This window comes from Emydura macquarii, unplaced genomic scaffold, assembly GCF_026122565.2.
Source record: "Emydura macquarii macquarii isolate MOO-44397 ecotype Brisbane River unplaced genomic scaffold, CSIRO-AGI_Emac_v2 contig_3530, whole genome shotgun sequence".
NCBI classification, from domain to species: Eukaryota; Metazoa; Chordata; order Testudines; family Chelidae; genus Emydura; species Emydura macquarii.
The window spans coordinates 3,209,962-3,223,059 of record NW_027133667.1 but is presented as its reverse complement, the minus strand read 5'-3'; the positions used below and the strand labels follow the sequence as shown (position 1 = coordinate 3,223,059).

Below are 13,098 nucleotides of genomic sequence, written 5' to 3'. Positions count from 1 at the left end.
TCCTTCCCCTGTTGTGACGTGCAAGCCACTACCAACAAAAGAGGAAACTCATTATTCCATGAGACACAATCAAACTGACTTATGCACAAAGCAAACAAACTGGAAACAGAATTATTTTCCTCTAGTCAATTTCATTTATAGTAACTGTCCATGCTACTTGAAATAATAGCAGATAAAACATTTTCAGTCAGAATTGTGATTTTTAAAGGGACACTTTCAAATTAAAAGTAATATTTCTGTGTGAATTTATTTTTGCATATTATTCTTACAAGTAACAACTTCAGTTGCTATAACTAGAAGAGATTAGAGGAAAATTATCACTATTTTTCCATTTTATTTACTTTGCAAATTTGATAGTACTTGGAGTATAGTCAGTTTCGCTGTTTCCTTCGGTACATTAAATTTTCCTTTGGTTTCTGTGGGCTTTTTCATAGCAACAGGAGAGAGACAAACACACAAAAATTACATATATGCTTTCTATTAGTGATTTAAGATCTTCAAACTGTATTAATTCATTCTTTGGAACTGAAGTTTCAGTTAAAACGATAAAAAAAGAGAACAAACTTGAAAACAGTTGAGCTTGTACGGCCATTAGCATTTTCTGTAAACAACATCCCAATGCTGGTTTATCCTTACCATTTCATGAATGTTTCCCAAACTAATATTACACTACATTAATAAAGAGATAACATAATAAGATTAAAGGGTAAATGAGCTACCCTAACTAATATACTAAAGGGGAAAAAAAAACAGTTTAAAACTGTGTGTGACCCAATCATTAATATTTTCATAATGACTACCTTACTGGGCAAATACATTTTTTTCCATAAAAATCGTTCTGCAACTAACTTTGTAGATCAGACACATGCTGTATTATATCTGACTTTTCTAGCTTTTGCTACCAAAGCAAAAAGACTTTGTACTATCATATCAAACAGTCTAACTAGTTTTAAATGGAATTTGCTAAATTTATTAACAGGATTATGAGATGTGGTTGCCTAAGATAGGGTGCCACTGGACTCAATGGTCCAGGAGACGCCTTCCAGTCCTGTGTCCTATGTTTCTATGTGTTGCCTACACAGAAAAAAAATAAAGTTAATTCTGGATTTAAATCAAGTGAAAGACTTTTGATTACACGTTACATATTTTAAACCTTTTCCTCTCATCGGGGTGTACAGTTTAGACTCTAAATTCTTATGTATGGCACCTTAGCTTCATTTGGCTGTAAATATGTAAATATTCTCCACCGCAGACTCTCCCTCCTCACATCTCTCATTGAGTTGGTGTGCTGGGGTCTCCTATACTAACGCTCATGCACATGTAGTTAATGAAACCTTATTAACAAGTGATGAAAAGGTCACACTACAGACATATCACTAATAGACCAGTAAATAAAAATGAGATCTATGACATTCAATCAACGAAAAGGAGCCACAAGTTATGCTCCCAGCTGACATGATCCAAACAACCCCTTCCCACAGTAACTGCGTCTTTCATTTACAAACAAGAAGTGGGGGGTTTTGTTGTTGTTTTTTTGGGGTGGGAGGTTGTAAAAAGAGTAATGTTTAAATTGTGGAGGCTTGCATATTTCACACAGAGGAAATATTTCATCCCACATTTATACTTTTCCCCATTTTCTGTAACTTCATGGGTGAGATCCTCACCCCTGCTCCAGCTTCTTTGTGGTGTATAAAGGGGCTGGAGCAGCATGAAGAGCCCCTGAAGTCCTGTTTCTGACTGCAGGAGGGTTCTTTCAGAGCAGGCACCTCAGAGACAGTCCTAAAGTGGCCTTCTGAGGACCCCTTTGCAAACACAAGTGTACAGGCATGTTGAGGGTGGGCTAACAGCATGCAGGACTGGAGCGCATAGGCCAGTCTTGGGAGGCCGCTGTAACTTAGGTCCCCAAGACTGTCTCAGGTATGCCTAAGGCCCCAGAGTAGTCCAGGAACAAGAAGGTTCAAATGTGGCTTAAAGTCACACATCTGCCTGGGCTGTGAACTCTATGCTGCACCTCTTAGAGCTTCCGCATCAGCTGTCATCTCCTATGTAAAACACGCATTACAGACATGATAATAATACATATTACAGTTTGCTTTGTAGAAGTCCCCAGATGTCTAGAACCAGGGCCATGTTTCCCCTTGTTCTTCAGTGATTACAGCGATGCAGAGATGGCAGGTACTTACGTTGTGCCACTGCCCCTTGAATGCGGTATCCGAGAATGATGGCAGCTCTCTGCACGTCGACTCTGTTAATCAGCTCTGAAGACTTTACAGCACTGAGCCTCTGTCCGCCTTGATCTTCCACAAAATAGATCAGTTCTACAGGACTATCGGCGCCCTCTAGCCGTGACACGTTGACAATCTGAAGAGACACAGGAAGATTTTAAACTTCAAATTAAAATATTTTTTCCTCCAAGGTTCTCACATATTTCATCTTTCAATTCTCTCCTCGCACACTCCCATGCTTAAGGGTTTGCACCCTAGGGACCCTTCCTCAAAAAGAAAGGTGGCAAGAACAGCTTTGCCCAGAGAGAATCAGTGCTTCCCTTTGAATGGCCACTGTCACTAACCCCTTGACGGCTCAAGAGCAAAAGGCTCCAAATTAGATCACAGTGAGAGAACATGCTGCTGCTAAGATGAAATCTTAATATCCATCAGACAATGCACACGGGGAAACATGGTACCCCACTAAATGCTTACTGCTGAAACCTGGAAATTGACAGTGTCCAGAGCAACCCAGTAAAAAGACGTTATGTAAACAACCCTGAGATACTGTGAGTTCTAAAGAGACAATATAAGATCTAATTCTACCCTATTTCTAAGATTGCAAAATCCCTGATTTTAACAGCACTCTAGTTAATACTGAATAAGCATGGGCATTATAAACCTATTGTTAAAGTGCTTGCAAATAATCCATTATAATTTGCTCCCAAACTAAAACTCAAGACATCACCTCTTAGGTAATAATAATGAAATAATAATCACAAGAGAAAACTCCATCTATTCCAGTGGATGATTACAATCAATGCAGTGTTAAAACAGTGCCCTAATTACACAACGTTCAAGTGCTGCAGGAAAGTGGGAAATCTACAGAAATGACTACCTGGTGACTGAGGAGGAAACTATTTACAATGAACTAATCCCTTTGCACAACACAACCGTTTAATCACAACCTGAAGTTCTTGGCTTGAACAACTTTGGTATAGCTGTAACACAGATTTCTGGATGGGGGAATGGGAGTAGGAGTGATTTTTAGTGATTCAGATTTGTGCCAATTAAAAAAAAGTTAATTTCCAGCTAAATTTTACAATGCAGTTGAAAGGGTGATGTCAGGAATTTGTAATATTTTAAGGGTTCATGGATTTGATTTCACATATGCTTTGCTTTCACTTGTCCTTCCCAAAGCACCTATTTTGGCTTCACTTAATTGTTTTTTACTTCATTTAACTGATTTAAAACCAAATTTGTGTGGATGTTACCCATATGCATACGCAGGCTTACTATTTGCTTCAAATGAATAATTTGCTCGTCCACAACTAGAGTACCTGAGCAATAAATGACATGTTTTTTCCTAATTAATCTTTTTACAAGAAGCAAAGAATTTACATCACACACTATGAAGCCATTCCTTCAGTGCAGCTTTAATGCCATTATTAATCAAAAGAACGTGTTCTCTGAGGCAGCCCTGTAGATGCTGTCTAATCAATCAACATTTAAATTGTAGATGAGAACCTCAATACTCTGTTCTTGTAAAATTAAATCTAATACATTTTAAGCACCCTTTGATTAACCATTTATATGGTGCGTTCAGCTTAAAAGTACGTTTATTCATCCCAGGATCACATTAGTTCTTTTGGCCACAGCATCACACTGAGCGCTCATGTTCAGCTGATTATCCACCACAGCCCCCAAATCTTTTTCAGAGTCACTGCTTCCCAGGATAGAAATCCCCATCCATAAGTATGACCTACATTCTTTGCTCCCAGATGTATAACATTTAAATTTTAGCCATAACCATTTATTGGTTTGCTTGTACCCAGTTTACCAAGCGATCTAATTTGCTCTGAATCAGTGACCTGTCCTCTTCATTATATACTACTCCCCAAATTTTTGGGTCATCTGCAAACTTTATCAGTAATGATTTTATGTTTTCTTCCAGGTCATTGAAAAAGATGATTAATGGCATAGGGCCAAACACTGATCCATGTGGGACTCCACTGGAAACAGACCTGCTCGATTCCCCATTTATAATTACATTTGGAGACCTATCAGTTAGCCAGTTTTTAATCTATTTAATGTGTGTGCCATGTTAATTTTACCTTGTTTGGTTTTTTTTAATCAAAATGTTGTGCAGTACCAAGTCAAATGCCTTACAAAAGTCTAAGTATATTATATAAACACTATTACATTTATCAAACAAACTTGTAATCTCAGCCCCCCCCAAAAAAAAAAATCAAGTTAGCTGGACAGGATCTAGTTTTCCATAAATCCATGTTGATTTGCATTAATTATAATACCCTCCTTAGTTATTTATTCATCGAGTCCTGTATCAGCTGCTCTATTATCTTGCCTGGGATCAACGTCAGGCTGACAGGCCTATAATTACCCAGGTTATCCCATTTCCCCTTTTTAAAAATTGGCATAACAGAGTTCTTCCAGTCTTCTGGAACTTTCCCAGTTGATCTCAGACTTATTTAAAAATCAACAATGGTCCAGCAAGCTCCTCAGCCAGCTGTTTTAAAACTCTTGGATGCAAGTTATCTGTTGATTTAAAATGTCTAACTTTAGTAGCTTCTGTTTAACATCCTCCACATTTACTAGCAGAATCGACAGTTATCAGCACCACATGATGAGACTGCATCATCTGTTTTATTCCCAAATACAGAACAGAAATATTTATTAACACTTCTCCCTTTCCTGCATTATTTTTGATAATTCTACAATTATTAATACCATCCTTTTTTGTTCCTACTACATTTAAAAAACCAGCTTCTTATTCTTCTTAACTCTGTGGGACATAGATGTCTCCTTGTGTCCCTTAGCTTCCCTTATCAATTTTCTACAATTTCTAACTTTTGATTTATATTCTTTACTATAAACTTCCCCTTCTTCCATTTGTTTTTTATATTTTTATTTATTTATTTATTTACAGCTACCTTCACTTTCCCTCTAAACCAGGTTGGTTTTTTAACCAGCAGAGCCTTCTTCCTCATGTGGCAAATTGCCTGCTCCAATATGGTGGATGAAGGCACCCACTGTTGCTCCTGTCTCTGAGCGTCAGTGCCTCTTCAATGCACAATGAGGAGGGAGGGGGAATGGACCTGGGCCCGCCCTCTACTCCAGGCCCCAGTCCAGGGGCCCTATGAATAGAAGCCATGCATTGCTGACACTGCTTGCAGCTGCACTTCTTTCCCCGGGCTATTTCCCCCTCTCTGATCTCTTGTTGCTTTCTCGAGGCTCTTCTCTGGATCCTCTGGTTGATCGCAACACTCCTCCCACACTACTGCCAGCTCTCCTTACTCTCTCTCCATCTGGCTGGAGTAGGGGTTTTTATCAGGACTCTACCTGGGCCTTAATTGGCCTCAGGTGCTCCTAAATTAACCTGTAGTAACCTCTGCTCAGTCTACAGGGAACAAGGCCATCACCATTCTGGGGCTTATCTATCTCCATTCTATGACACCCCCCCCCCCGCTGCCGTCTGGCCCTGCTGTCTTTCACACACTTGTGGGGATTGTGGCTTTTGGGTCATCTAGTAAGGTGTTCTTAAATAATTCCCAATTATTACATGGGGAAACAATGTGGTCTAATGGCTAGAGCACTGGACAAAGTCCCTGAGTTTTATTCACAGCATTAAATAACCTCTTGGTGCCTCAGTATTCACATCCGTAAAATGGGGTAATTGATACCCACTTTTTTAAAGCTCTGGATTTCTCTACACTTACACAGCACTTTACAATCAAAGTATTATATTAGATATATTTCGTAGTACAAGGCATAGACCACAATGTGTATATATTTTTATATAGTTTCTGTGTAGTAAGTCTCACACTATTTTCCCAGTAAGGTCTTCTGTACAATTTCAAATTATTTTTGTTTTATAATTTGTGAAAGTCTGTCCTTTAGGGTGCTAAAGACAGCACATATGCATAGAAATCCAGTTTTCCAGACATATGGAGATGCCTTCCGTGTATTAAGAAGCAAAAGCCAGCATTTTATATCCATGCTTTGAGGGTGAGGAGGGAAGGGAAGGGAAAGGAAAGGGAGCATGTGAAAAAAAGCAAGAATTTCAATCATTAATGAAAAAGCTCGTCAGTGCAATTCATTCAGTTGCTGCTTGCATAAATCACATCTTTTTGGTTAATATTAGACAAGTGCTTTAACCGCTACAGAGTAAAAGCTTAACTGTGTTCCGGTGTCAGTAAAAATTAATTAAAATAGAATGTTTCCAAACGAGTACCAGAGGTCAGTGAATAGTGTTGTCTTGGTAACCAATTCCAGTCCATAAATTATAGTAGGAAAATCTAGGTAGTAGAGGAACTCGAAGTGTTTGCACTGTTTCAGCCAGCCAAGAGATCCTGTAATCATTTGCCAATTTGTTAGTAAACAGCAGAATTACTTCTCTCTTTGAAATACCCCACATCCCACAGGGAAAAGAACAAAAAGATTCTGTTTTTATCAAAAATAGGATTTAAACCCCTATGCAATTATGACAACTGTGTCATGGTCTGAATTACTTAGCAGACATTACAGCATGAACCATACGTTAAATGAGCAACACACACACAAAGTCTACCTTAGGTTTGAGTAAGTTGTTGCATGAACCCACAAAGCCAGGAAATACACTGGTGCAGCTTAAATGCTGGCAGCTTAATCTTGCTGGGTCTGCATGTGGCAGTATTTGTGACTGATATCAAGTATTCATCCAATTTGGCATTTAGGCCCCGATCCTGCAATTGGATCCACACAGATGGACCCTTGTTATGTTGGGAGGGATCACAGGGAGGGAGGGAGAAACTAGTAAATAAATCTGTATGAGGAGCCAGCTACAACATCTGTTCCTGTGCCAGCTGTTCCAGTCAGCAAACCACCTCTATTTTGCCAGCTGGGAATCTGGTTTGCCAGAATTTGTCAGTGGGGAGCCTGAGGACTTAGTCTCTAGCTGAGGGCTTTACTGAAAGCTAAAGGTGTATGGAAACACAGTTCCCCTCAGAAATCCATCCCAAACACCGCCGCCAGAATGCCCCCATGTGCTGGATGGGTCCCTGAGGCAGCTCTCTGCTGCCAGTACTTGTCTGGTGAACCATCTCTGGTTCATCAAACCAGGACTCACAGAAAACAAACTAAAGATGGTTCACCAGCTAGGACAGCTGCTGGAGTAGCAAAAGTTAGCAAAAGGGTGCCAACAAAAGGGTCAGACAGTGGAAATGCTTAAAATTTCCATTTAAAAAAAAAATCCCAAGAAACCTCAATTTTTCTCACAAATTATGTGCTGCCAATTTGAGAAGGACACACTGATCATACAAAATAAGACACTGCTCTCAGTGAAAACCTGAACTCACCCTTGACATCTAACACTATCAGACCTTTATCACAATTATCATCTCATACAGATTTTTAGATAACTAAATATTAACTATGTGAGTTCTTTAATTTCTCAAGTTTTCCTTTAACTTAGAACGTCGTTGCTTTTGTCACTTTGCTCCACAACCTTAATTGCCATTCTTTTCTAGGATTCACCTTTTTGTTTTTCACAGCATTAAAAAAAAAAAAAATAGATAATTTAAATCTAAAGTAAATTAAGTATTATTTTAATATGAGCTTCTGATGTGTTTTTTAAAAGTCTTTAACTGCCTCATTCCTCATAAAAGTGCATGAGAGCTGACATGACAGACCACTCATAAAAATGTCAAGTGTCTCTAAGTCTGCATGATGTAATGTAACCTACACAGAACATGCCTTGTATTTGAATGAAGAAGCTTTAAAAGGTGAAATCTGTGAAACCTTTAATATGAGCACTATATAAAAATAGGTGGGATTGTGTTGTGTATAATAATCAGCTGTAAGGCTGTAAACCCTGTGTGTAGTTATGGCTTTCAGTGTCTCTCTAACAGATTGTGCCACCATCTGAGCAATGTAGATGAGAGAATGGGAGGAGAAAAGATGAGCTATTTGGACACTAATGTCAGTCGAAGCCTCTTATTTTCATGAAAGGTTCAAAACTGTTTAGATTTAAATAAGTGATTTTTATACAGTTATGTTCTTCAATAAATATATTTATTGAGAAATCAAACGTACTCCCTGCCCCTCCTCCAATGGTGCCAGTTCTACTTTCACAGCATAGGAAAGGAAAACGATGGAAATGAAGTAATACGACTGTGATAGGATTTATCGACAATTGCCTCATTTACAGCGCAAGGTCTTCAATCTCACAGCGCTCAGTGATGTAGTGTTTTTATACAAAGTGCCTTCACCTCAGGAAGCCTCAGTTCTAAACAGGCTTGTCACAAGTGAAATGAACGTGTGGTTTCAGTCTAGTCTCCAGTAGACAAATGTCCTGCTAACTAAAATAACACAGTTTGGTACAACTGGCAGTCTGCATCCTTATTTCACTCCATTGTGGGCTGGTATTATAGCAGAGCCGTCAGAAGACTGCATGATGTTATGCAACACATGCTACTATCTATCCTGAGATGTAAGAGAAAGTTGAAAATAAAGAACGTGCATAGGTTGGAAATTTTATTATTTATGTCATGGAGTCCTCTGGATGCGCGCGCGCGCACACACACACACACGCACGCACGCACGCACGCACGCACGCACGCACGCACGCACGCACGCACGCACGCACTTCTTCAAAGAAGTTCACAGCCTTGTTCAGGGGAATCTGCAGAACCTGCTGCAGCAAAATGAAAAGGTTTATTGCAGTTGAGAATTGATTTCTATGCCCCATATTCTCAACGGAGGTGGGAGAGGTGATGTTCTATGTTGCAACAATTTGCAGGAGGCCCCAACGGACCATTCTATAGCCAAAGAACCACTGGAATGCCACAACAACTCCAGCCACCCACCCTGGGCGCAGGCATGTGTCCCACTATACCAAGGCTGGATATAATGGCACAGGGCCAGCTCTGCACCACCTGGAGAGTCCCTTACACCAAGGGAATCCCTATGTAGCTGGTTATGCGGGCTGTAATGCTGCTTTGTATCATGGGAGTGGTGCAAAGTAGTTTTATCAGGGTCAGGAATCTGGGCTCACACCTACATTTCTGCAATCTCACCTTCCATAATTACAGGCCAAACCTACAGCGCCATTGTACGTACTAAAACTCTGCTGCTTTAGCAGATCCTGTCAGTGAGTGGCTGCAGGGTAAGGAGCATGTGTGGTAGTTCCAGGTTCCAAATACTGAGAGAATAACAATTCTTATGGAAGGATGATTACTCCCTTAATCAAACAGTCTCTGATTCTCCCCAAAAGACAAGGTTACCCTATTACTACATTAACTATTTATCTGCAAAGGGCAGCCCAACCCCAAATAACTTCATCGTTTTTGGTGGGAACAATGCAAAGTTTCACAGTCTAATATATGGTTCGGAGAGCTGGGAAGGGAAAAACAGAAGTCCTGTTTAAACGACAAGTTGCATTGTTTAAATTGTGCTAGATACTCTTTTGCCTACGGAAGAAAAAATACTGCAAGCAAGGAGAGAAATTTTATTCTCATGTTCACACTCTGTGATATGCAGGTCAAAAGTACATGCTCCAGAATTCTCATTCACATAGCACAGAGACTATAACTCAGTGCTCACCCTAGGATGGTAAATCCAAACTTGGGTGAACAGAGGTGAAGGGTTGTGTTTGTGGGGACAAAGGATTCCTCCCTGTGTATCTGCTAAGTGGGTACTGGCAAACAACAGAATGTAAAAAAGAAAAATTACCAAAATGTGGTCACTTTCCAATAGTTAAGTTGACCCAAGATATAAAGAAAGGTAATTGTCAGCCAACACACACAGGGGGACTACAGGTATCAGATCACAGGTGTCACTTACACTCCAAAAAGGCTGTTGGAAACATTTTACATAAATACACAAAACTTCACTGTGAAGAGATCAGGGTTGCTACATACACAGCATACCTGACACTAACCTACATAAGCAAGGATTTGAGATGTTGAGCCAGCTGACAGTATACAACCTCCCCTCCTTCACCTACAGGCATGTAGCTTATCATCATCACAACTGCCATACACCACAACCTGAACTCTTCCCCCTTCAACCTTCCCTTCTCCAAACGACCCTCACCTAACACAATTCGCTCTGGACATTTGGTGTAGTGCTATGCTGTGCTGGTAGTTTGGTAAAAGGAGTGATGAAAGGCTGGTATCCCTAGGGAACGACGCATAGGTTGTGGAGTGCAGTAGGAGGTTGTAATGGCTCACCACTGGGGTAACACTCAGCTGCTGCCCAGTTAAGGAAGCCTGATAACCCCTTTTCAGCAGTGAAGCAGAACGAAGGAACAGTATTGGTGACTAAGGCCACATCAACAGAAGAACTTAGCTACAACTACACCAGGTTTAGGTCAACCGAACTACGGCGCTCAGGGCACAAACTTTTTCACAGCCCTAAGCAACATAGCTGGGTTGATCTAATTTTTAAGTGTAGACCAGGCCTAAGACCTGGCCAATAGACTATAGCAGAAATATAGCCACCTCTATGTGTAAGGCACTGTGTTCTCACCCAGTGAAATACAATGTGATAGCTAGAAAGGGATCTCTTCTAAAACCTGTGCATGCAAACAATACAGAACCGGTGGTTTATTACCTAAAGGATAAAACAGTAACTTTTTACATGCAGCCCAACTGTATGTATTTTAAATATGATAGCAACTTTGTGGGTAAAACATAAGGTTTATTTTATATCAAGAGGCACAGGGAAAAAGTGTGCAATGGGGAGAATGAAAAATCTGAAACAGGGCACTGTATTCACAGTGAATCATAGCCGTGCAAAAGAAATAAAATAAAAACTACTACTAGAACAGATGCTTCTTTGAGACCAAAAGCTTTCAAACATCTGGAAATTAAAACAGGAGGGGAAACTGCACGGTTACTCTGAAGGAAGATGATAGGTCTGAACTGCCTGGATGGCAACTGTGAGGTCAACTGTTGATGGATTAGCTGGCAAAGTTATTTTTAAACAACTTCCCCATTAAAAAGGTAGACTAGGTTTCAGTTTGTTGATCTGGCCGATAAAGGACCATATGTGACAGCCAGAAATCTAAGGAAAGGTTAACTTCTCAAATCTTTGCAACCAGAAGGTGGCTTTTGCCTGAATGAAGACCATCAGTTACAATGAAGGTACAGAGAACCACCAGTGCCCAGATATCAGAGCACGGTAGGGACTGTCACAGATGCCAAGTGTGATGTAGTTAATTCTTTCTTTCACTGCAACTTCTATGACCGGGAATTTCAGACCAAACAGGCAGTTAAAACAGGTTCAGTTAAAGGGGTTACACTGTGATTCTATTTGCCGAGATCCCTTAACTGCATAGCATATGTGCCAACCAGCACTTAGCCACATTATCCTATTTCATATTTATATACTGTTACAAAACACTACAGAATATCTTGAAGCATTTTAAGAGCTTTGTGGCTAAAAAAAGGGGTGGGGCAGTCTTTGAGCCAGAAGAGCGTTGTCTCTCTCTTTGCAAGACACCTCAACTAAATGAGGAACTCAGTTCTTAAAATAGGTTGCTTTTAAGAGCTGCTTCTGAGGAATGTTTTTAAAAATCACAGTACTTACGTTATAACCATTGAACACTCCACTTGTTTACACTGCTATCATAGTTATTAGTTCAAAAGGCAGAAGGGCAATTAAAAGATTGTTAGTTGCACAACATAGATTTATGTATCAGTCTCATAAGGCAGCTGGACTAGATGCTTTTATTTAATCTCTCCTTCCCTCAAGTGCTAGGTATTATTTACTGTTTGAATAGTTTATTCCCCTTTACACACACACACACACACACACACACGCACACACACGCACACACACGCACACACAGATCCAACCTCTGATCTTTTAATACCTGCACAATGTTGTTGCCTGCAAATGTAGCTCGTTTCCATATTCGCCCTCTGCTCAAAGCCTCATTTAACAGCTGGGCCAGTTTCCGCTCCATCCCAGCCTGGAACACTTCGTCCTGAATTTGCTGGTCGACAATACCCAAGAGAACTACATTTTTTTTAAAAAAGTAACCCAAGAACAAATAAATTAGTAAGAAGCATTAGTCTGCAGTGTCTTTTATGCAAAGCCCATTGCAGGTCTTGAATCACTTTCTTGTGCTCTCTGCTGGACAATGTAAGCATAGCATCGAAATATTCACAAGTGAATCCCACCCAGCTCAGTGGAAGATTGCACATTGCAATGCAAGACTTTGGAAAAAGGGAAATTAAAAGAAAAAAACACTGAGGTGATTCCTGGAACTTCCTGGGGGCTAGCCTGGTCCAGAACAAATGCAATCATGAAGTAGCCCTACCTCCAAATTATCTAAATATCTGGAAACATAATGTATATATCAAAACACAAACAGAAGAAAGTACAGAATTCGAAGTTATAACCAATTCCAGTTTACCTGCTTTTCAGTGTTAACTGTACTTTGAATTCACCAGTCATGGAGTCGGGGTGGGCAGAAATAGAGGATATAAACAGAAAGATAAAATAGGATAGAAAGAGCAGAACAGATAGGAAACGGAAAGGAGAAAAGTGTATTGTCACCTGCCTCTTTCTTAGCTCAGACAGCCCTGAGCCAAAGCCTTCGTTGAGCAGTGGTGCACAGAAATTGGTTAGCATGAGTGGCTGTGACAATCCTGGAGGCAAATGCTGTAGGCGCGCCAACTATTAGAGCCAGTTCAGTTAAAGGGGTTACACTAAACATTATCATTAGGGCATACAACACTTTGCAATTCAAACAGTAATTACTGGGCACAGTAGCTCTTTTTTGATCCAGACAGGGTCTAATCTCCACAGGCCCACATACTCCCCTGGAAGGAACCACACCCAGGTAGGGTCCTAAAGTCTTTAGAGCTTGTCGGAGCTGGGTAGCTGC

General features: G+C 40.2%; 1 protein-coding gene across 1 annotated transcript in view; it reads right to left on the bottom strand.

The window, feature by feature from the left end:
* Nucleotides 1–13,098, bottom strand: part of KIAA1549 (KIAA1549 ortholog) — a 175,790-nt gene that overhangs the window by 56,145 nt on the left and 106,547 nt on the right. Inside the window, exons 8-9 of the mRNA XM_067536032.1 lie at nt 12,079–12,224; nt 2,184–2,361 (exon numbers count right to left, since the gene is read on the bottom strand). Of these exons, the coding sequence (XP_067392133.1) occupies nt 2,184–2,361; nt 12,079–12,224 (324 nt within the window). The remainder of the gene's footprint in view (nt 1–2,183; nt 2,362–12,078; nt 12,225–13,098) is intronic.